This window comes from Lepidothrix coronata, unplaced genomic scaffold (assembly GCF_001604755.1).
Source record: "Lepidothrix coronata isolate B3197 unplaced genomic scaffold, Lepidothrix_coronata-1.0 Scaffold91, whole genome shotgun sequence".
Lineage (NCBI taxonomy): Eukaryota > Metazoa > Chordata > Aves > Passeriformes > Pipridae > Lepidothrix > Lepidothrix coronata.
The window spans coordinates 3,582,274-3,606,726 of record NW_016690271.1 but is presented as its reverse complement, the minus strand read 5'-3'; the positions used below and the strand labels follow the sequence as shown (position 1 = coordinate 3,606,726).

At 49.5% G+C, this 24,453-nt stretch overlaps 1 protein-coding gene across 3 annotated transcripts in view; it reads right to left on the bottom strand.

Moving 5' to 3' along the window:
- Positions 1-1,596: 1,596 nt before the first annotated feature.
- KSR1 (kinase suppressor of ras 1) overlaps positions 1,597-24,453 on the bottom strand; it is a 54,319-nt gene continuing 31,462 nt past the window's right edge. The window contains exons 3-20 of one of the 3 annotated variants that reach the window (XM_017821625.1): positions 17,007-17,154; positions 15,647-16,070; positions 15,419-15,423; positions 13,536-13,596; positions 13,174-13,257; positions 12,541-12,602; positions 12,327-12,433; positions 11,905-12,073; positions 10,616-10,657; positions 10,054-10,108; positions 9,316-9,358; positions 8,831-9,210; positions 8,646-8,742; positions 8,289-8,422; positions 7,741-7,872; positions 7,335-7,470; positions 6,859-6,992; positions 1,597-4,939 (exon numbers count right to left, since the gene is read on the bottom strand). In XM_017821625.1, coding sequence (XP_017677114.1) covers positions 4,861-4,939; positions 6,859-6,992; positions 7,335-7,470; positions 7,741-7,872; positions 8,289-8,422; positions 8,646-8,742; positions 8,831-9,210; positions 9,316-9,358; positions 10,054-10,108; positions 10,616-10,657; positions 11,905-12,073; positions 12,327-12,433; positions 12,541-12,602; positions 13,174-13,257; positions 13,536-13,596; positions 15,419-15,423; positions 15,647-16,070; positions 17,007-17,115 — 2,253 coding nt within the window. In that variant the 5' untranslated portion in view covers positions 17,116-17,154 and the 3' untranslated portion in view covers positions 1,597-4,860. Of the gene's footprint in view, positions 4,940-6,854; positions 6,993-7,334; positions 7,471-7,740; positions 7,873-8,288; positions 8,423-8,645; positions 8,743-8,830; positions 9,211-9,315; positions 9,359-10,053; positions 10,109-10,615; positions 10,658-11,904; positions 12,074-12,326; positions 12,434-12,540; positions 12,603-13,173; positions 13,258-13,535; positions 13,597-15,418; positions 15,424-15,646; positions 16,071-17,006; positions 17,155-24,453 lie in introns of those variants that run through there. The other 2 variants (XM_017821626.1, XM_017821627.1) reach the window with 2 other exon arrangements.

The following is a 24,453-nucleotide window of genomic DNA, read 5'->3' as shown; positions in this document are numbered from 1 at the left end:
CTCATAAGGGAGAGCTGAGGGCTGATGAGGGACAGGTGAAGCTCATAAGGGAGAGCTGAGGGCTGATGAGGGACAGGTGAAGCTCATAAGGGAGAGCTGAGGGCTGATGAGGGGTAGGTGGGACAGGTTCTGTGGGACAGAGCCTGGCAGAAAATGGCTGTGCTGGGATAAGGTGCAAGGCTGGTGAGCTGTGGGACCCGGGAGGCAGGAAAAGGTCAGGTAGGTGAAAGGCTTTTTTTAGTGTTGTTTTTCCTGGCAATGCTGTGTTATATTGTCCATGTGCAAAGGGGTTCTGCTCTGGGTGGGAGGGAGTCTCCCCTGCCCCAGTTACCCTGCTGGGAGCCAGGGCTGGGCTGAGAGGAGAGGGCTGGAGCTGCTGCCTCGGGTGAGAGGAGCAGGCTGACCTCTGAGGAGGAGGCTGGGATGTGTTGTGTCTGCCTTTCTTGGATTCTACTCCAGTCAGTTTGTTTGAAGCCTGAGCTTTGTGGGTTATTTGGTGCCTCCTTTGAGTGAACCCCCATTTCTGAGGTGTTTGGTGTGTTGAGCACCCAGCAGGTCTGGTTGGAAGGTTTAAAATGCCCTTGAGCATTACAGTGCAGCTGGCAGAGGCTGGATGGTCCCGTTTGGTGGAGTTGGTCTCTCTTGGGCCGTGGGTGCTGCAGTTGTTCTCCCTTGGGCTGTGGGTGTTGGCTGCTCGTGTTCCCGGTTCCAGGGGCTCTCTCAGTGGAGGGGCCTTGCTCTGTTGGTGCTTTGGATAACCCAGGGCAGTCCTGGGGTACAGCCATGGGCCAGTGAACATCAAACTGCTCCGGGTCACAGCTGGGGCAGAACCTTCGTGCTTGGGGATGGGAGTTTGTGTATTTTGAATTTTTAAATCCAACACCTCTGCCCTTCAATTTTAATTGAGAACTAAATTATTCTTTATGAAAGACAACAAAGTTTAATTTATCTTAAGCTTTTTATTGGTTGCATATGAGAGATGTAGATAAGATGGATGACATGTAAAGTAGTGCTTTTATGATGCCTCAGGCCATTCCTGGCAGGACAGCACAATGCCATCGTTATTCCCACGCAAAGCCTTTGGAAGCAGCAGAACATTCCCGGGATTAATTAACACTCAGCAATGGCACTTCCAGTGCAGAGCAGGGTCTGACTGGCAGAGCTTTGCCCCACTCTGCAGGTGGGAAGGTGGGAACAGAACCTTGTGCAAAGGAGGGGGAAGGTGCTGGGGGTCCCAGAATGGCCTCCAGTGCGTGTGGGGCAGCTGCTCAAATAGTTCAGTGCTTCAGGAAAACTAAATGGCAGCTTCGTTAACCATTTAATAATGTGGCTCATCATATCTGGGAGGGAAAACTTTGATAATTGCAAATGGACTCAACATCTCTTAAAGTGGCCTCAGTGTCTCCTGGTGTCTCTTGGGCTCTCTGGGGTGGCAAAGGGAACGGGAAATGCCGGGAATCCCCTTCTGCTGCAGGGCAGGAGCAGAGGGTGAAGGAGCTCGGTGTCGGGGGGTTACTGTGAGAATCTGCTCCTCTTCTACTTCAGCTGCAAGGAGATGGGCAGGGAAAGGTCAAACCACGACTCAGTAACGCTCACTTTATCCAGAGCAAAGATTTATTCACTGAAAAGATTCCTACATATCCAGAATTCCAGTAGCATAGAGTGCACTCTTAGGGTTTTTTTCTTTTTTTTTTTTTTGCTGGTTGCATAAACTAATACAGAAACTGTTGTTAATCCTAACAATTTGTAGTTAATTTAATAGCAATTCTGGAAGACACTCAGTTCATAGAAAATATAAAAAAAAATCTGTACTGTACAAAGTTTACATCACATTTGAAAAGAAAACGTGTCCATGTTCACCATGTTACAGACCATTTACATTCACTACTGACGTGTGGCTCCTGTAGCAGCATTGTCACAGCTCCAGCAGGAGGGGACAGGACGTGTGACATGAACACAACCCAGGGACTGGCTTGGTTTGCTGAGGGACAGCAGAGCCCCGACCCCCCAGGCCCTGTGGTGGCTCAGCCCAGTACCACTGATTGACACAAAAATAACCCCAGAGACAGGAACTGCTCTGTCCTCTGGGCTGCACTGGGACCAGAGGCTGGGCTTGGTGTTAAAGGGCAATTTATGGGAGTTCCCAGGTCAGGTCAGATTAGAATGCCAAATTCTGTTAGAGGCAGGTTTTGAACAACCCCCCGTGCCCAGGACTGCAGCAGGGCATGTTCCCAGCTCGGTGGGACATGTCCCAGTGTCCAGCACACTGACCTGGGGCACAGAGGGGCAGGAAGGGTCCTCACAGCCAGGGTTTGAACTGCACATGAGGGCAGTTGCAGGAAGGACAAATGGTGACAGTCTGTTGGGTTTTTTAATTCTTTGTTTCAATCTGGCTGCACACCCAGTGCTGGATGTGCTTCCCCAGCCCGGCCTCTCAGACAGAACCTGAGCACACGCTGAGTTCCCAGCTGGAACATCCCGGGTGTCCCAGCTCTCGGGGACACAGACTGAGCCCAGGGGCTGCAAAGGGACAGGCTGTAGGAAGCCCATGGGGGGTTCCAGCCGAGAGGCAGCACTCCCTGCTTTGGGTTTGTGCTGTGCTGCTGTAATTTAAGCAGCACTTGTGGGAAAACAACTTCTGCTTAAAGCTGCTGACACGATTACTGAGAGAAAACAAACAGTAGCGAGTCCTGCAGAGCCCGAGGGTGCAGGTGAACCTGCTGTGCCAGGAGGGGCTTGATTTGCCTTTACCAGGGGAGAGGAAGGGGAGCAGAGAGGACTGCAAGGCCACACCTGGCCATGCCAAACCCATTTCTCTTTTATGTCCAAGACACATTTCAAAAGTCTCTGTCAAAACACTTGGAAGAGGCTACAGCTGACACACAGGAGTGAAGGTCTCTGCTCAACAGAACTCAGGTTTTGTGCCACTTAGTTCCCCACACAAGGCAGCCGAACAGAGGGCTGGCACTTTGGTTGCCCACAGGATTTTAGAGCCTCCCTCCTCAAGCTTCAGGTGAAATCCTTGTGATGGTGGGGAAGGGGACCTGGGGGGTGTAATGAGCTGCTGCAGTTGGAGAAATGAAACCTGGTGAGTCCCAGGGAGCCCTAAGGACCTGTCTCAGCAAAGCCAGGGCTGCACAGACAAGAACAGACAAGGGTTGTGGGGTACTGGGGGTCCTCCCACAGAAGCTGAGGAACATGGATGGGAAGCACGAGGGAGCCTCTGGTAAGAGAGACTGCAGTTAATTGGCAAGAGGATGATGAATCACCTCAATGTGGTCACTGGCTGCTGGCTCCATAACCCCCACACTGTGCACTGAAGGGGGGAGGTGATTTTTTGGTCTTAAAACAAACCTTTGAAACAAGTCTGAGCTGTAGGACTGAGGTGGGGCCTCCAGACCCTTCCTGGTTGCAAGATTTCTGTTGTTCTTAAGTTTTTTACCCAAAACAACTGCTGGAGTCCTGTATTTTTCACAAAGAGCTTGCAGGTTTAAATGGGACTGATGGTAGGTGGTGGCAACACTGTGTATGTGCAATGACTCTGAAGCTCTTAACAAGCTCGGTGCATCAAGGCCTGACTTAATGCATTTTTAGGGCCAGCTTTTCCCTTTTCCTGTCTCTCTTGCCAGGTACACTCTGGTCCCTGAGCAAAGACAATCCCATGATGAGTTTGCCTTTCCCCATGGGAGGAGAAACCCACACTGACTTCCCCAGCCACTTCCCCATGTGTAGGATGGGGACCTTCTCTCCTCCCACAGTGTGTAGAGGTTTCGTTTGGGCAGGACCAGGGTGGTTGGCAGATCCCCTGGTGTTGACCAGCCAAGTGGCTTCAGCTAAATTTGCCTCCCAATGCTTCCATGTCCCATGACCTAGTGCTCTTAACATAGTCTTCAACAGCCCATTCTACCTCTCCATCTTCCCAGAGGCTTGTGGGTGATCAGGGATGTGACAGATCCACTTGATGCCCTGTTTCTTTGTCCAAGAGCTTATAAGATGATTCTGACAGTGAGTCCTATTATCTGATTCAATTCTCTTTGGGGTCCCATGTCACCCTGCAGCTCTGGAAAATGTCTTTTCTTCTACAGCTGCAACAGTGATGGGGCTGGAAGGACAGTGTTATGTTTCCAGAAATGCCACAACTTTAGGGGACTGGAACTTGTGCCTAAATTTCAAAAGAAGAATTTGCCCCCTGTGCAGAGCTGTGATGTGTCATGGGTTTATTTTTAAAGGCCAGCAAGTCTCAATTCCTCTGGGATTGTATGAGAAGGAGCAGGTTTTAGTGTGAGTTCTGTGGAGAAGAGCACTTGTCACTAACTGAGCCAGCCCCCCCAGCAGGCACTCCTGCAGCAGGACATCTGTGCTGAGTTCAGGGTGACCCAGAGCTGGACCAGCCCTGCTCAAACAGACCTCGGGGCTCAGTGCCTGCTTTGGGCAGGTCCCAGTGCAGCAGGCCGGGCTTTACCTCCATGAAGGAAACCCCCCTCTGGGAGGCAGTGCCTCGTAGGAGCCACGTCGCTGTTCTGCAGCAACTGTCCCACAGCTCAGGGAACCCACAGCTCCCAAGGCAGAGCCTGGCTCCTACTGACCACAGACACAAGGAGGAACCAGAAACTCTTCTTCTATCTCAGTGCTATTTGAGAATGGCTGTAGTTAAACTTGATTCACTGTTTATTATGTTTAAAAAAATATAGTTCACACAAAAGTATCATGTAAACATTGTTTAAATAACTGCTGGTGCTCAGGCAGGACACGGGGCTGAGCTGATGGTCTTCAGAGGGGCTGCACCAGCCTCGGCACGGAGGAGCCACTGAGGGTTTCTGGTGCCGTGTGGGAGCAGAAACAGGTCACAAGGACACCGGGCTACAGCTTTGGGTTACTCGGCTCCAGGATCCCCAAGCCAAATCTTTCAAAACGCAGGACAACTTTGCTACTGTTAATGCTGCAGAGAGTGGGGAGGGAGAGGAGAAGGGAGGGGGGAAAGTGTTACTGATAATTCTTCTTAAAGCTACAGCCCTATCCAAGGAGCTGAAATAGGTTCGGTTCTGCTCTCGTACCACCCAAAAGAGGCTCAAGTAATTAAGCAGCAAACACATGAAGTTATTCATGTGAACCCCATCAGTGGGAAGAAACACACAGACAATCTGATTTGCTCAAGCAGGAGGAACAGGAGGTTTTCCCAGGTACCCATAGTGGGGGGAAGCCTGACACTGGTTTTCAGGGAACACTTGGTTCCCTTGAAGTAGAAGGGAATCAAAAACTGACAGAATTCTCTTTGTAAGAGAAAGGGGGGGTTTGACAAGGTACATGAATAGGTTAAAAAAGCCCAACAGAACAAACCTAAACCCCTTTGCTCCTCTATAAAGGTGCATAAAGGTGTCTCTCCCCTTGCTCTTGCGCTGTTGACAGAGCCAGAAGCACTTCCAGCTCAGAGCCTTCCCCACGGGGGTGGCTGCAGAGCACGGCCTGAGCACGGAGGAGACTCAGGGAGTGGATGTGGGTGTTTGTCCTCAGACAGCAGAAACCCTGCTGGCTCTTAGTGCATGTTCTCCTCTGCCCCTCTCCTGTCCCCTCCAAAGCAGTGAAAAAAGACCTTTTCTGAAAGGCACGTGTTTGCTGTGGTACCTGTGACTCTGCCAAGCCCCCGCGAGAGTCGTTCTGCTGACCAGGGGATGTAAACAGAAGCAAACCATAACATTCCAAGCACTACATCTGCGAGGGGAGGAGGAGCTGAAGGGCTTTCCTCCTCTTTTACACAGCATTGTAGCTGATCCCAGCTGAGCCCCACGGGCCTGTTCTGGACACTGCCCATGGCCTGCTCCCAGTGGGCTAAGGACCGTCAGCTGCTCCAAGTGGAGCAAGGACCATCCTTTCCACTCAAGAACTGGCCCTGGCTGCAGTGCTGCCCCCCTGGCCCTCACCTCCTGCTGGTTTTCGAGTGGAGGTTCAGTCCTGGCTGTGCCACGACAATGTCCCTGTCACCTTCAGCCACAAAGCCCCAGCGCTGAGGACACGGCGCAGCCTCAGCGGAACCGGGACCCGCAGGACACGCCCCGGTGGCAGCAGTGAGGGCAGCCCTGACCCGCCGGGCAGGACACCCAGCCTGGCTGGCACGGGCACCTGGTCAGGCAGGGCAGGTCCCTGCACCTTCCCAGGGGAGTCACAGGCTCCTGGAACGCTCCAGAGGGAGAGGAGGCCGCGGTGTTAGGCAGGAAGGTCTCGCAGACAGGAGTGGTTATTGAAGCAAACAGCCCACACCAAGCAAAGGCAGAAAGGAGGACTTGGATAAAGTGTTGATTATGTCCATGGGTTAATTTCGTGGTTTGTTTTTGCTTTTTTAATGGAAGGTGATTGTCCAAGTTGCTGGTTAGGATACGACACATGGAAGCATGCAAGGTGGAGCCCGTTATTGCACCAGTAGCTACAACCTACAAAGAAATATGGGAGGGAAGGGAAAAAGTCACCATGAGAGTTAGTTTTCAGTTATTTAAAGCAAGCTCTTGAGAACTACATATTGCAAAGCTTTGACCAGGCTGGAGCAGGGGTTAGTGCACTCTGTGAAAGGATCTGTCAGAGGAGAGGGACACGTGTCTTCAGGGCCCTTCCCCTGCTGTTGGTGGATACTCTCTGACACCAAACAGCTGGATCAGTTTGGATCTGCTGGAGGGGGGTGAATATGGCGAAGCAGGCAATGAACTGACTGAGGTGGCTTAACTGCATCATTTCCCAGAGCCAGAGAAGCAGAAGAGCACAGTGTTCCCCTCCTGTCTGGTCTGACAGCCCCCAAGAAGGCAAAAAAAGCTCAGAAACGGTCATTTTCATGGAGTGACATAACTGCTGGGAACAGCAGCAGGTACTCACTCAGCAGACTTCCAGAAGTGCCCCGGGTGGGAGAGCCGGCGGTTCAGTTTTGGCAGTTTTTCAAGCATATCCATGAGGACAGTGAAGCTGGGCCGCTCGCTCAGGTCGAAGGCCCAGCACGCCGAGAGGATTTCCTGCAGAGGACATTTGGGGCTCGTTACCTCACTTGGCTCACAGGCCAGCTGTGCAGACCAGAAAGCTGAGCACTGAGACGTGTGTGAGCCCAGGCAGACACTGACTGCTCAATATAGGGCCTGGACACCCTTACAACCCAACAGTTTCCTGGTGTTGGGGAATGTCCACTTCTGCACAACAGCTGGAAGCATAGGCTTAGCCTCTAACCTGGTCTGCCATTCTCATCTGTGCTCTTTCCTGCCCTTTATCTTTAGAGTTATGAGTGAAATAAATCTCTTGAAGCAGCTCCCCTCTTCCTGAGAGACAGCTGTATGGAAGGACTCCTGCCCTGGGGTACTTACGTTGACTTCCTTGCCCAGACTGACGGTTGCCAGGAGCTGCCTGACGCCCTCACCGCTGCCAATCTGCCAGATGAGTGCCTGGGCAGGCTGGGTCCTGAACGGCCACTCCCGGGCCTGCAGCTCGTACCACACCGTCCTGCAAGGCCAACACACACATCAGGCCTCTGCCTGCCCCAGGGGAACACACCAAACCCTGACACTGCTCCAGCTTCTCCAGCTGAGCTATGGAAGGTGCACAAAGCTGTGCAGCAAACTCCTCCCACCATGACTGTTGCAGTACTGAGGAAAATGCATCCCAGCTGGAATCCCCAGCCTGGGAGAAGGGGATCCCTGACTGGAAGGCTCAGGCCTGTAACAAATCTCACTTAGCAAGCTCTCGTGATACTCTTGGGTGTTCCCTCCTTACCCAAAGGCATAGATATCTGCAGCTTTGGAGAAAGGCAGCTTGTCTTCATCTTTCCCTGGGGCCATCTCACGGACGATCTCGGGGGCCAGGTAGCACAACCAGTCATGAGGCAGCTTCAGTTCATTCTCCCTCCTGAGTCCAAAAGAAAGCAGCAGTACTGAAACACTGGTGTGTAGGTCGTATCTGTGCTTCACCTGATGCTTTGACTTTATTTACTCAAATGTTTTTGCTGACTATTTGTTTCTCATTTTCTTGCCATGTTAACAAATAAGCACGTCAGCCCGACTCTCCAGCCCACTCCTGGGCTTAAAGTTTTGTTTGTTCTGTGCTCTGAGTCTTAATCCATCCATAACTTTCTAGCTCTGTGCTGCTGGAACTGTAGGAAGAAATCTGCTCAAAAAGAAAACAAAGCAAAAGTGCAGAGTGCAACCTGAGTGTGCACTAAAGCACCTGACTCTTCTCGGTACCAGGTACTGCAGGAACCGTTCCCCTATTTGATCATCATTTGTCATTCTAAAGCTGAACCAAGCAGTGAAACCTCTGCTCACCTTCCTTCCTGAACCACACCCGAAATTCCAAATAATCCAAAGTCGGTGATCACAACTTTGCCATTGTCATAGAAAACATTCTTGGATTTCAGGTCCTTATGTACGATGCCCTTTGCGTGGAGATACCCCATGCCCTGGGAAATACAGCAGAGATGGAAATGTTGGAGGGGTTGGTATTATTGCCAAGCACACTTTGTTTCTAATACAAACTCCCTCTCGTACCTGCAGTGTAAAGGATTAGCTGGGGACAGGGCACTTGTGGGACTTGTGCAGGAAGGTGTAAGGGAGCAGCTCCCAGCTCAGAGTGCAGCCCCCAACCTCTGGCCCGGTGGCTCCATTGGCATAATGAGCCCTTACCTTGATGATCTCCTGTGCTATCTGCCTGGTTTTGTTAATGTCCAGGGATATCTTGGGGTCCCTCACAAAGGAGTGCAGTGTCCTTCCTTTGCAGAAGCTACAGGAAATTTTTGCACATTAAAAAAAATTAGCTAGCTATATATGATATTTATATTTTAAAAATAATAGTAAGACGCTGTCCTTACCTGGTAATGATTGCTAAGTGAGGGGGGTTCATGCAGGCTCCCATGAACAGCACCACGTTCTCGTGCCGGGTCTGTCTGTAGTTCATCACCTCCTTTTTAAAGAGCTTGAGATGATCCTGGTTGTTGCCGTCGATCTCCAGCAGCCTGATGGCCACCTCCCCGTGCCACTTGCCCTTGTAGACCTTCCCCCAGCGGCCCTGGCCGATGGGGTCCCCCAGCTGGACCTGCTCGAAGGGGATGTCCCACTCCTGCAGGTACACGCTGGTCTGGCTGGGTTTGCGGTAGATCATCCCCTGCAGGTGCGGCCGCCGGTTCGGCAAATCCTCCACCTCGTCCTCGTCATCCTCGGGCTCCGATTTATTTGTCTCTGGTTCTTCCACCTGTTCACAGCAAGGGAAGGGAAAGGTGTGCTCAGAGTGCCACGGGGGGCCAGAGCAGCCCAGCAGCTGCTCCGAGAGACATTCGGGGCCAACCCGCAAACCCACCTCTGCCTCCCGTCCAGCTCCGCCCGGGCCTGGCTGGGCAGTGCTGCAAGAGAAAATAACATTTGAAATCCACCTGAGGTGGAAAACTGAGGGGGCCGCATTGCTATTAGGGGAGGGGGAAGAAGCCAGCAGAGAACAGATCCTGGCAGAGTTATAGTAGGTCAGACAAAAATGCAATTCCTGCTCCACATAACAGAGAAGGACTCTCACTCTAGCAAACAAGGGACAGAGTCTGAAGTGATTCTCAATGATTAAGGGGCAGGAATTGATTTGGCAGTGGCTCTGTTATTACAGTGTGTTCCAGGAATGGATACTCCCATTCCTGCTCCTGAAAGCCCTGCAGTGGAGCAGCCCTGTGAGAGCTGGCAATGCAGGCTGCCAGCTTTTCCATGCCCTGCACTTCCCATCCTGAAAGAGCTGTTTGCTGCAGCCCAGTGGGCCTTGCCCCTTGAGTTATAAAACTCCAACTTCTGTTGATCCCACCCTTCTGACCTGGGGACTGCACACCCCCCATAACCAGGTATTAAAGGCTTGGACTCCTTAGTGCCCCATATAGAGTTAAGTGTCATACTCAGCTTTATAAAGCTGGGGGTACCAGCATCACCCTTGCTGACTAAAATTATCTTGTGAGTTCTCAGATGTTAAGACCAGTTTTGGCCCTAACACAGCATTTCTGGACCGAGCTGAGGATTATCAGGTAAACACTGTGCAAACAAGAGGATTTCAAACTCTACTTACTTAGTGTCTGCAGCAGTTTCTGGAGGTTGTGCTGTTTGTGCAGGACTGGGAATTTCTGTGAAAGCAGAAACAGTGATGATACATCTTTTACACTTCAATCTCATAGATTGCAAGTTTTAACATTGCAATACCAATTATTTCCTTCTTATTCAGGAATTATAAACTCAATTACAGACAAAGTGATTTTATACTTCTATTCATTTAAAACTATGCTCATGTCTCCTATCCATGTTGGCCCAGTCCTCTTCCCTGGCGAGGCACAGAACCCTAAAAGTGAGTCTTTTTAAAGGAGGAACATGGATGTGGATAGAAGCCATAGCAGGAAGCTAATGTTGTACAGCTGAATATTCAAAGTTTCATCTCAGTACATAAATCACATTAATGCCCTGGCTCAGGGGAGAGAGAGGCCCAAGTATACACTGAGATAAGAGAAAGTCTGAATTGGTTTAGGCATGTTTTTTTTAAAGCAGGATTATTGTTCTTTGGCAGCATGCAGAGGTTTACAAACAGGTTGTGTTTTGGCAGTAGAAGTTGGTTAGTAGAATTAAAACAATCAACTCACCTGGGAAGATAAACTGTTGTCTATGCTGAAGGTAGTAGGCAGCTTTTTAATTAATTGGGGTTTTGTAAAAGAACCGCAAAAAAAAATACCAGGAGAAAAAAACAAAACAACACAAACAAGTTAGAGGATCATCAGTGAGTGCCCCAAGTGCATTCCATGAATTAGTCCCAGCTCACTGCTGGGAACAGATTAGTAGATTATCAGCCTGCTGAGGGGGAATTCCAGCACATGCATTGGGAGGCCCCTGACAGAGGACAGGTATCAAACACAAGGTGTTACCAGTCACAGTCCGGGGGGCAAACGGCACATTCAGACCCCCAGTGGCAGAAGCAAATGTAGAGCCCAGGAATGTCCAAGGCAGGCCCACGTGCTGCCTGGGACTGCTGCAGTGCTCTCTCATGTCAGCTTTGCAGAGGTGCCCCCCAGAAGCTGAAGCTCATGAGCCATCTGCATTTTTTATTTTTATTTCAGTTTTTAAATTTCTGAGTAGTTTGTCCCAATACAAAGTAGCTGCAGTGGAATCCTTACACTAAACTGGTTCTGTTCCTGCTCCTTTTGAGCAGGCTCAAACAGCAACTTGCACTCACAGTTCAGAACCTGATGCAAAATTCAGCAGTGTTGAAGGCCAGATGTAGCAGCTACTGAGCAGCATCTGACTTCAGTTCCACATCAAAGGAGTTACATTTATTCTCAGTATGTAAATCTTTGCCCTTGTCAGAAATTCTTGCCCCTCTCAGTTCTGGTAAAAGCTGCACATTGGGGCTCTTAATCCATAAGGTATGGAGGGTAAACTCTTCTCCACCAGACATCTGTGTCAATGGTTTAACAGTGGATGTTGACTGTGGCTTATATTTTGGAATGGCCTGGTAAAGTCCTTCACTGCAGTTCTCATTTTTACAGCCTGCTCCTGCCATCACCCAGCTCCTGATTTAAAGCCCCTGGTGAGCACACACAGCAGGCAGCATGCATTGTACAACACAAGGGGAAAGGCAGGAGAAAGAATATCATTTTATTTTAGTCCTTTTCCAAAAAGGATAAAAGAGAAAGATCAAATCATTTAAGAAAGGTGCCAACATTCCTCAGTAATCTGTTTCCTACAAAGGTCTTTTGCTGATACCCTTTAAAAACTTGTAAGAACAGACCATGTCCTTTTATCAGGTAACAAAATACACCTTCACACCTTGCTTAGGGCACAACCATGTACTCAGAAACCTTCAACTCCCTGGTCAGCCTCTACTTGCAGAGAGGCCTTCCTGCTCTGGACAGGTCTCCTAAAGAGAGGAGTTTACCTGGGAAGTTAAAGCGCCCGTCCCTCTGGCCCATGGGAGAGGGGTTGGGGGGAGGTGTTGCACTGGGAGGGTTGGAAGACTGGAAAGGTGCTGGGGAAGATGGAGTAGATGAGGTTGTAGAGGAAGGATTACTGCTGGAGTCCAGGTGGTTTATTGCTGGTGGATGCTCCTGTAAAGCAAGGAAAATCACTGGTGAGAAAACAGTAAAAAGGACGAATTGCCCTCAGTGTTTGCTGGACAACAGAGAGAGGGAAGTTGTTCCCAGCCTTGATCATGGCATTGTTTTTCTGAGTAAGCACCTGCAGCTGAGCACAAGCCATGTTTTACACAGAGAAAATGTCACACAGCAGAGCCTCCTGCAACGTGAAAGCTCAAGGTGCCATTTTGGCTCCAACCACCAAGATCCTGCTGCCACCACGTACCTTTTTAGTTAGTGCTTTGGGGAGAGTTCCAAACTGTGGTTCTGTGGGTCTGTCTACTGGATTATTGATATCAGAGGGGACAGACTCTGTTCTTCTTATTTTTGCTACTGAAAACAGGTTGAAGAAGGGAGAAAAACAGGTTAAATCAGAGTTCTTATTCTTGCTATACCATCAATTACATTGAAATGCCAAGAATTTGTAGAAAATTACTTACTGGGAAGGAAGGATATTCTACAAGCAGGTGCCTCTTTAGTACATTTGTTGTGACATTTTAATCTGAAAGAGAACCATTACATGTTAAATAAGGACTTGTTCTTCCCCAATATGAGGAAGCCTACCCTTAATTTGCAATTCTTATGCTAATCTCAGAGGGAGTTCTGGAATGCCCAGGCCCCAAAGCAGCAGCATTCATATGGAGAATCCTATTATGTGTGTCATTAGACTCATGAAGGCCATATACATTTCTTAGCATCTGATTTATTTTTAATATAGCTACTTTCACTGACTCTCATCCAGCAACAGTGAAGCACTAAAATCTCAGTGCTCTGGACTAACAACCCAGAGAGAGAAGCAAAAATTAAAATCCTGGCTGTTATTTAGGGATCCAGCTCCCACTGCAAGATTTGCCCAGGATGAGGTAGGAAGTCTGTGGCAGGGAAATAAATTTGGTTCATTCATGTGTCAGGCTGACAACCTGAAGTGTGAGTTGTCCCAAAGCATCCCTTTGCTAGGTCAGAAGGACTGAGAAATGGTGCCACTGCCAAGAGTGCGTCCCACCAAGAGCTGTGTTACTGCAGGTTGTAATGAATCCAATTCCAGGCTGTTGTGACCATCCCTGCGTGCTCACCTGCAGTACTTACACTTCACCCCGAACATCATGCTCTTCTGACAGACCTGGCAGATCTGAGACAGCCAGGACTTTGTAGAAAACCTGAGTAGAGACAAGGGGAGAAACTGGTGTTAACTGGTGCCTAAGGGAAAATGAACCTTTATGGGTAGTTACAGGCTGTACTTGAGCTCTTTGTGAAAGGGGCAGGGGGTGGTTGGTGCAGAGCCCTGGCTGGGCTGATCCAAACCCCCCTGAGAGCCGTGTCCCCCTGGGCTGTCCCTGTGCTGCTCACCTGTGTGTCCCTGTGTCCCCCTGGGCTGTCCCTGTGCTGCTCACCTGTGTGTCCCTGTGTCCCCCTGGGCTGTCCCTGTGCTGCTCACCTGTGTGTCACTGCCAGGCCAAAGTCTCTTCGTACCGTCTGAGGGGATCCCTGGGAGAGCTCTGGTGGGGAACAAAAGGAGGGTTTAGGGAAGCATTGCCCACACCTGCTCACCAGTGTGGACAGAAACCAAATGGTCACTGCCACAGTCAGCCCCAGCAGCCCAGAGTGTCAGCACCACAGCCCAGGCTGTTGCTGCAGAGCTGCTGCAGCTCCTGCCCTTGCACTGGTTTCCATTGATTTGATAAATTGTGATGGTTTACATTTAGGGATTACAGAAGTCCATCTGATCAGGTCTAAGCCATTCTTAAAGTGGAAAGTCAGACCTTATTCCTAACTGGTTTACTTCCAATTGGTTTACCACAAATACCATCAGCCAGTTTTCCTGCAGTGTCACCAGATTTCAGAATGTTCTTTTTCACTGAAAATTATCTCAGTTTTCTAGACGGGGTCAGCATGACCCAGGATAAAAATGTATATGTGAGCTCACTTAGTGAGCTGGTAAGTGCAGAAAGGGAGACCTAGACTTCAAAAGGCCAATCCAGCACTCCAGTGGTTAGAGCACATAACTTTCTGAAAACTCTCAAATACTCAGATTCTGGCATATTTCCTGAACTAAATCTATCTAAATATTCCAAATCTGGACTAAACTCAAATCTGCAAGTGTCAGCGCAGCCAGGGCTGTTGGTGCTTACACAGAGCCAGTCTCTCACTTGACCCTAGATGGCACCAGATTCTTTTTTATCATTAGTCCAGTGAAGTTTTAAAGGTGTCTGTGGTCTTCAGCCTCTTGGGCTGCAATGGTTAGCTGCTTTTGCAGGGAATATTGCTGGTCTAGTGTGGCCATCCAAATGCACAACCATCCAAATGGATCCCAACACAGCTTAGGATGGCTGTTAACATGGGGTAAAATGGATAAATCCTCACTGAAAAGTTCTAATGAATATAAACCAGCTTGGGATTGACTGGGACTCACCAGCCCACAGCAGAGATTTTAACCCAGCCAATATGACTGCATGCAGAAAAGCACTGAAATCCTTCATTTCTGTCTGAATTTATTCTAATGCTTTTTTCATTTATTGCACAAATTATGTCACTCTCCACAGGGAAATGCTCAGATTGCTGCTGGCATTTTCATTTTATAATCTTCCATTCCTGAAAGTAATTCCTGGGGTTTTTGTTTTAAGGGGCATTGGATATATGTGTAGTGCTATACTGTCCTTATTTGGACTTTTATACTTTTTTTAATGCTTTGATGCTTTTGCACCCTTTCCAAGCTGCTCCAATGTCTCTCCATTAGGTTCCAAGGTTACAGGTTGTGTCTGGGACACACACCCCTCAGAGTAGCTGAAACTCCCAATAGCATGGGCATGGCACTGGATAAAAACACAGCCCTGGTCCTGTCAGACATTAACCACCTGAACAGACTCCTCAGCACCAGGGGAATATTCCACATTCCAGCACTTGCTGAAGCTTTCTCAGAAGGCTGCACATAACTGTCTAATTTCATTGCAGAGACACTGGGCAGTGAATATCCAAAGACACCAAATGGTTAGATATGACATTTCTAGTACCAAAAGGCATCAGTACCAGCTGTCTGAGGTAGAGACAAGCACTTACACCCAAACCCCTCCCTTTAACCCTTGAAACATCACTATTCCTTTTCCTTGCTGTTGTCATCTGAAAAAACATCAGGTACAAAAAAGTAAAAGCCCTGCAGTTCTGCAGCAGGCCAAGCTCCTGCTCAGTTAACAGAAGCTCTGGGATAGGAGGGCCTGTGGAGACCCTCCAGAGGCTGCACAGGGATGACCAACAGGGAGCTGACAAGCACAGGTTCTTCTCTCTCAGCAAGGCACTGCAGACACCCCCAGAAGAGTCTCTTACCAAACCTAGAAAGAAAAAGAGATATTTTTTTTTAGCCACTATATTCCTGTGACAGGATTCACACTGGGCTAGAACAGAAACTGCTGCCTGCAGCATTTGCTGTCAGGTTTGCAAACAGCCCTGGTTTTGCACAGGCTCCTGAAGCTGCTGCAGTGCCAGCACTGTCCTGCCTACACGTGGCACAGTTTGGTGGGGAGAGCTCCAGCTCCAGTCCGGGAAAGAACTTACTTTATTGGAGGAACTTCATCTATCCTGTTTCCCAGCTGTGATTCGTGGGACTTGCTCCTCGTGAGGGTCGGGAAGTTGGGCAGCAGCTGGAAAACCTTCCGGCAAGGGGGGGGAGGAGTCCGTGGTGGCTTCAGCTTGTGGCGCCGCTTGGCCTGCGGGGTGGCCGGGGGGGTGATGGTGATGCTGTGAGTCCTGGGTGCCAGCCTGCCCTGGGCCGGGGGCACCAGGGGCTCCAGGAGGGTCTCTGTGTACACGGAGGGGCCGAGGCTCTGCAGAGGGTCTGCGGGGGGGGCCGTGGACACGGACCCACAGCGGGGCCGGGGGCTGGCCCTGGGCACGGGCAGGGCCGCGGGGTCCGGGCAGGAGCCGCTGTCCCGGCGCGCCTCGGGCGGGGTCACCAGCACGTCGTCCTTCAGCTCCCCACCTGAGCAGAGAGCAGAGTCAGTGCCTGGCACGGGCAGCACCTCCACACCCACACGGGGCTGCCCTGGGCTCTGAGGTGCCCCTGTGCAGGGCCTGTTCCATGGGGATGGAGATCCCACGGCCTTCAGCGAGGCCCAGCCTGGTAAATCTCAGCACAGGGCCTGAGTTTGGCTTCTGAGAGACATATACCTGCATTTTTAAAAGTGCCATTTCTGTCTAAGTGAATGCCATGACTTCTGAGCAATGGCTGGTTTGACACAGTGTGGATGGGAAATATTTGACAGCCTGGGACAAGAAAGATTAGAAAAAAGGAAATATGAAACTGAGCTGTTTGCTGACTTTTCCATTAACTAATCTTTATGACTTGCAAATGAATGAACTGTCATAATACCAACAGGAAACATCACCTTTCAGTGACAGATTGATAATTGCTACAAAGAAAGATGTAATGCATGTTAGTACCAGTCTGCTAGGAGAGGCTCCTGTACAAACAGATTTAACAGTGCCTTTGGAAGTGCCTGGGGAAGGTGACAGGGCTTCTCTCTGAGCTGGCAATATGAGGGGAGGGGATCACATACAATCTGGTTGTATTTGTTAGGTGAAGGATGTGGACTGACTGATGGAGGACGAACCGGAGCATTAGACACAACTCTGAATAGAGAGGGGAAAAAAGTCTATTGAGTAGGAGAGGATATTTCCTCATACATTTATTTCCATTTATTTATTTGACTTCATGTCAAAACCAAATCCAGCTCAGGCCTCTAGCTGTGTTTGATCAGTGCACCTTCATGGACATGCAAGAGCTGCAAACTGACAGTGGTTACAGAATATACCACAGACACTGTCTGGAGGGTTTGCAGATTCTCACATGAAAGGGAGCAGGATGGGCCTGGGTTGCCAAGACCCCAATTCCATGTGAGAACAAGACAGTCTGTACCTGATTCTGTCACCTTCCGTAGGCAGCTCAGTGCCCCGTTGAGCCTGGAGCACTCCTCATCTCTGGCACCACACCTCTTCATTGTTTCCTTCACCTTTGACTCATTCATTTCTAGTAAGGCATCCAAGGTCAGCTCCTCTGGTATCCTCTGCAGAAAAAACAGGCACCTTTTTTTACTGTCCATATCTAAATAGGACTGTCACCTGTTGTTCTGGCATACTTTGAATAGTGCCCTGTCTCACTGCCTGGTCTGACTCATGATTTACTCAGTTTGGTAGTGCCCCTCTCTTAACAGATCCAGCAGTGGCCAACAGCTGCTCCCTGCCCCCTGCCCCATGTGTGAGTGTGCTCTGCAGCACTGGGGCTGGGCACTGACTGGTATTTAAGTCAGTTTTAGAGGTGATTGAAATAGTCTTCTCCCCTACTGGAAAGCTTTCACTCAGTACTTTTGCAAAGCTACCAATGAAACAACTTTTTCCTTAAAAATAGCAGTCAGAAACAAAACAGGCCTGAAACCTGAAAAAAGGTCAGAGAAAGATGTTTGGCTTTTTAGTAGTGAAGTGAAAAGCAGAAACAGTGAGGAAAATTACTTCTTTTCTTGAACACAAAAGAAATGTTTTGACAGAGATAGCGACCTCCTCCTCCTCATGCATTTTTCCTCCATCAGAGAACCAGCCTTACCCATATCCTGCCTGGAGAGAGATTTGTGCAGAACTCCTACTATGTCTTAATACACCAAACCCCCACAGAGATAAGGTTCAGATCAGGCAGACACAAAAGATACAAGAGCCTGGAAAGCACAAAACGATCTGGTATTTCCTGACACAGAACTGAGCTGTGTCTCTCTCTCTTCCCCCATTCAAATGTTTCCAGTGTAAGTCTGCAGCAATTGTGGTTAATAAACAAAACCAGGATATTTAGCCCAGATACCCAGGAATTTCCCTGAAAGTTCTGCCTAAACAAACCTCCCTGTTGCCTACTCTCACAATGAGATCACAAATTTCACAATATTTGGCCTCTTTTCTAAAGCTTCAGCTCCTGGAATCAAGCTATATAAAAGGGTTTGAACTTTTATTTGAAGGGGAAACTCAAAACTGTGTCTCAGTTCCTGGAGAAACAGAATGCTGGAAATCCTCTAGTCCTTAAACCTCACTTCCGACTCCAAAGCAAATGTGAATGTGCTGAATGTCCTTTAACAATTGCATCTTTCTTAATCCAGACTTGTGCTTTTGAGAGCTGACGCAGGACTTTGAGCTGTGACAGTGCTGAACAGCCCCAGCCTTAGGAGCTTTGTAGGTGGTAACACAGAGAGTAATCACAGAGTTTCCATTTTTAGTAACTGTGGCATGGAGCAAAGAAAAAGAGTAAATTAAGAAAGGGCAGAAATCTAAGAAACACATCCTGCATCTTCTGTCACATGCCCTGAGCCAGATGAAACACAAAGCACAGCTGACTCAAGGAGAGCCCAGGAATTTAAATGAGCAGCAAGCACAAAGCAGGGCCAGAGCACAGCCAGAGTTCAATGAAGTTTGGATCGATTTTTTTCCATAATTAATCTTTGCAGAATAACAAAAGCACAGACATCCCAGCTGATGCTGGGTATTATCACTCATTTTTCTGCACACCTGCAGCATCGCAATGCAAGAGTAAGACTGCCCCCAAAAAGCCCATTCCTGAATGATTTCCACTTGGATAAAATGCAGGAAGCTCAAAGACTCCAGTAAAAACACAGTGCAAAATCTATCTCCTGGGAACTTGCTCTGATATCACACTCCAAAGGACAACATCCCAGGGGTCTGGATGCTCAGAGTTGCACCCGGGATGGGTTTGCACAGCTCCAACACTGCAGCACGAAGGCAGCACAGGTTTGCCCACACAGAGCCCCAGAGAGCTGGGCTGGGAACAACAGAACTGCCCCAAGTCCTTCCTACAGTCTGTCCTTTCCCCAGCATCCCCTGAATTCCTCTCCCTGGATTCTCACAGCAGCAGCTTTGTCCTGCCACGCAGGGGGCAGGCCCTTGGCTACAGGAAAAGGGACCAGGACAAAGGTGGGCCGAGGTTTAGTGCAACATGGAGACAGCTCTTTACCCCACCCCAGGTGCCCCTGGCTCTGAGCAGGGAAGCCAATGGTGCCCTGTTAAGTGTAAGGGAAAACAGTGTCTCACAAAAACATTTATCCCATTTCATGCTGTCACAGTCTCGGAGTAAGCGCGATTACAGTGATGTAATTTTTGAATTATCTTGAAACATTTCCTCACCCCATTAAGAAAACAACCCTGGCTACACAGCCCTTGTTCTAGGCAGCAGCCTCATCCCAGATCCCAGCAGGAGCTCCCCAGCCCTGTCACCCAGGATCCTCTCACCTCCCAAGCTTTCCTGCCACACATGTAACCAGTAACTTATTAGGGCTGTCAGTGAGTCAGTTGGTTAAGTGGAAGAAACCTGAGGTTTCCTCAGGAAAGCAGAGCTTTCCCCCCACTGCCAGTGGCAGCTGGAATGCAGGGCCAGCTGGGGTGGGACTGGTGGCAGGACCATTGGGGATCTGCTTTCTCCAATGCCTGTTCTGTGGCATGAACCAGCCTTCCAGCTGGATCAAGGATTCAAGCCTTCCTCATTGCAGAGAAAACACCTGAAAACAATTTTTAAAAGACACCAAACTATTGAGCTCTTCCAAGTGTCAGGGACTTTTCCCTTTGTCCATCCATTTGCAGGACACAGTCTCTGAGGGGGGCTCCACAGCCTGAGCTCACTGCTCTGTGCTCTCAGCTCAGTGTGTGGCCTGGATGGTCCAGCTGAGCAGCAGAGCCCCCCCAGCTCTGCACTCCCAGCACACAGACCCTGACAGAGGGGCCTGGGCCCACAGGTAAACTCCAATCTACTCTTTTGCTCAATAGTTTAATTTTATAAAGACAGAATAGCGAGTTGTAGGAAAGTATAAAGTACAGAAAAGGAGATTATATTTAAACAATCCCAGTGACCTTGAGCTGGGAGAGCTCAGACTTTCTGAACCTGCTGCCAGCCCCCATGACACGCGACAAAAGAAATAAGCCTTCACCGAGGGGGAGGGAGGGGCAGTAAGAGGCTTTCTTTAAACAGCCACTCATGTGCTGCACATATGTGGTGGCTTAATATAAAACTGGCCAACCTGATCCCTGTAAGATTGGCCTGCAATGCTTTAGCTCTGTACTAGCCCCCAGCCAGTGTGACAGGAGGAGGGTCACTAGTTCAGGGGGGCTCTGGGAACAGGTTCTGCTGCTGCCCTGGCTCAGCTGTTGTGCTGGGGGGAGAGTGGCCCCCGTGAAGGGCCCTGACAGGGTCCATTGCAGGGGGGCATGTGGTGGGCCCCAGCCCCTCAGTGCAATTCTGGGTCCTTGCACAGGGGTTACCCCCAGCACTGAGGGTGAGAAATGTGGGTCCATCTGACCTCTCTTTACTTCACTACCCTTTACTGCTTCTTCAGTGGGTGCTGAGGCTTCTCAAAAAAAGCTTTAATAATGCAGGTTAAAGGCTTGCATTAAAGCCAAGCTCAACACCACCTCCTTGGGCACACCTTGCCTTGACAGAGGAAGCTGCAAAGTATTCAGATAGTATTCTAATAATAAGGTCAGATTTAATTAGGAGAGAAAGAGCAGGAGAAGACAGAACATGCTTTCAATCTCCAGCACCTCAGTAAATCTAAAGCCTTACCACAGTAAAGCTTCTGCTCAGCAGAAGTGATGCTAAAAAGCCCAAACCTCTCTACAAGAGGTAAAAGGACTTTCCTATAAAGCCCTCCCACTTACCAGACACAGACTGCACTTAATGGGACACGTTAAAGAGAGCAGAGTGAGTACCACTGCATCCAAGGAGCCATCCAAGGGTTAGCCTCAATTAGTCTGGGTGAAGAGTTCACACAAGTCTTTAATCTTGTCTGATGTCCAACTTAAATCCCTGAAACATGGCAAAAATGCTGGTATCTAACACAGTGGAGGGGTTATTTTTGGTAAAGATTCCACCCTGCAGATAAGCCTATGGAGCTAATGCTGCTGCTGCACTCTGCAAAATCAGCCTGACCTGCTCCTCGACCCAGTAGCCACAGCTCTTCCTGTAAAGCTGGACAGTTGTCAAGGCCCCAAATGCCTCCTCTCAAATCAATACATTCCCTCTCCAATCATCCTCCCCGTGAAGCAGCAGATGCTGGAAGAGAAAGCCCATTACATAAGGTGCTTAAATTCCCACTGATAGCTCTAAGCAAAGCATGTAAAGATGCTCTTAAGAACATCTTGTGCCTGCTAGTTGTTATTTTGCTCTGGTTTTCTGGTGCCTGGGGAAGAAGGTACTGAAAAATTGTTGCATTATTAAATTCCTGGAGATTTTATGGGCATTCTGGAAAGCCTCTCACATGAAATTTCCAGCCTGCATTAAGCTGTGAGCATAACCAGGCTACGGTTTCACCTGACATCACCCTCCTCGCTGGCTCCCCTCACAGCAGGCGGGTGAGAGGAGCTGCCAGGCTCGGGGCATTCCCTTCCCCTGGCTCTCTGGGACAGGACTGCTGCTGTCACTACTTCTGTGGAAGGCAGAGGTAGCAGTTGCAGACCCCGAGGGAGAGCTGGAGCCTGGGGCCGACCTCAGGCCATGAATGATTCACCTGAACAAGGCTGCCAGGGGCACCTGCACCCTTGGCAGTGGGAGAGAATATTTTCCAAGAGCTGTTTACATTGGGGAGGGACCTTCAGCTGGAACACAGTGATGGAGTTTTAGCTCAAGGAAGCCTGCAGGACAGAGTTAATCTGCATATACACAATTAGCACATCCAGGATCTCTGCTATCTGGTTGTCCAGTCAGAGCTCCTGCTGCCAGACCCATGGAAATCCCCAGCAAAGAGCCACAGTCCTCGTGGCCTGTTCATGCAGATATGCTGACAGACAGAGATGGGAGGATACAGCTGTGGAAACCTGATAGGCTTAGCCAGATCTGCCTCTTCTATCCCCATCCAAAGCGAGGATGCATGCACAGAAAACCCTCAGCACTGCTCTGACAACTGATCTGCTTCAAGCTGGACCACACTCCATGCAAACAGCACCCTCTGCCCTGGGCTCATGGTACCAACCCCTGGCCAGTGGCTCATCCTCTGCAGATTTTCCCAGGGGCAGCAGGAGACTGAGCAGACAATTCCTGCTCAAGGCAGGAGCTCTTCCTGCTCTGCTCCCCCTGTGCCCAGCGTGCCCCTGCCTTGCTCAGCTCTGCTCTGACAAGCAGGACTTGGCCATAAATGAGGAAGGAGATGGGCTCCACAGGCAGGCAGGAGATCCCACAGGAAGGTACCTACACTGGAAGTCAAATACATCCCCCAGGTGGAACAGCCATAAACCAGCCACAGCCACAGCACTGCTGCCTCTGCTCCCACAGCCCCCCTGGGTGCACAGCCCTGCTGCTGGATGGCAGCTCCTGGTCAGGATGTGCCTTCCCCGTGCATGGCAGTCACCCACTCTAAAAACAGCCTTCCAGGCTTGACTGACACCCACCCCTGCTCCATGGCCAGCCCAGACATGCTTCACAAGATGATAAGAAGATGACTCTGTTCTTAAGTTACTTTTTAAGACAGTGACAAGTTACATGTGGGAACAAATACAAGTTATGTTTCTGGGAAGCACAACGTAAAGGCAGAGAGGATTGCTTTCTGTGCTGAAGAAAATAAGCCAACAGAGACTTTTTTTAATATCCTCTTTTGGTAGACATGCCCCAAGCCCAGAACCCAGTAAATAGCTCTGCAAGAGGCTTCTTCCATCAGCTTAAGAGTGAGGACAGTGCTCTGTTCTCATCCTCCTTCCCTCCTGCTCCCCCCTCAATTCCCAACTCCAGCTCCCAAGGGGAACAGGACAATCCAGATCAGTGTATTTTTGTAGGACCATTTTCAGAGCAACTTTTATCCCCCTGAGACCACTATATAGCATAAACATACCTTCTGTCTGTAAGGTTCCTTGTCCTGTCTTTTCTAGATCTCAGTTTAAGTACCTCCTTGCCTGGTTTCAATCCACCATATTTAACCATTTTCAGTATTAAACCACACATACACAGTGCTAATCAATCTCTAGAACTCCTAGCCAAAAACAAGGACTCCAGCATTTCCTAAAAAAAAAAAAAAAATCCCTAAAAAGCAAGTTAGAGCACAGTGTGAGCCCAGCTCCAAAGCAGAGCCTGCTCCACACGGGCCACCATTTGCTGTGATAAAAATCTGTCTGGAAACCGAGTAGAGGAACAAGAACAAAGCAACAGGAACAGCACAGGCTGGGGTGGGGGTTCCCAGTTTCTTACCCCTCAGAACTGTGTTCACAGAGAGCAAACAGGACCCCAAAGCCCAGGCTGGTGTTCCCCACGTACCTGCAGGGCCGCCGGGCCGGCGCAGCCCAGCCCTCGCACCGCGCGCAGCGTCACCGGCTCGCTGCTGTCCCTGCCCATGGCAGCTTTAGCTCTTGCCCAACGCCATAAACAGTGCATTGTTAGCGCTGTAATCTCTTCCAGAACTAAAGGGTTTTACAAGCAGTCATTATTCTTGTTTTAAATATAGGTTTTCAAAGAAATAAAGGAGCCCAACAAGAAGACGGCAATTAGAATTGCCAGAGCTTCGGAGCGTTCGAGCTTCGCAGTGTCTAGAGCAAGTCACTGGGCAAAAATAGTCTTCACTCTGGAGTGGAGGAGTCAGCAGATATTCTAAATTGGAGCTGGTGCTCTATTTCTGACAGGAGAGCCTGGGAGCTTCTGTGCTTCCCTGCATGGCAGCTTTATTTGGGAGAGGACTGGGGGGGGTGAGGGGAGGGGAGGGGAGAGAGAGAAACAGAGCATTGTTTCTCTCACCACTGAGCCAAAGAACTCTTGCAATTAGGCTGCTTTTCAAAGGTGTTATGTCACAGATTAGCACAATCTTCAAAATACTCCTTCCAGCAACACCAGAAATGCAAAGGGAATCAGAACCCTTTAAAAAAGCAAAAAACCCATGAACTCATGCCTTTCTCCTGATCTGTCCCTGACAAACAGGGTGCCCAGAGAGCCCTCCACCTGCACCTCCCCCTGTGCTGTACCTGCTGCTCTGGTCAGCTCTCAGGGCAGCCCCTGGTGCAGCTATTCTGAGACTCTACAGGTACTTGGCAACTCCTCCAACTAGTTGCAGAGCCTAAAAGGCCCAAGAAGAGAGGGTTGTGTGCCTACATGAATACACTATGACAACACTTGTGGGGTTTTCCTTCCCTCTGTAGCACTTTTTGGAAGCCTTAAGAAGGAAACCCAGTATGGCTATTTCCATTTTACAGTGAGCTGAGAGTATCTGAGAGCTGGGAAGCTGTTCCCAGTGTCCCTTGTACACAGAACCAGGCAGGGACTCGAGGGTCTCCATTTTCACTGGGTGAGCTGCTCAGCCATCTCTGTAAAGGCTCCCCCCCCAACTCTCCCCCAGTCCTGCCACAGGCTG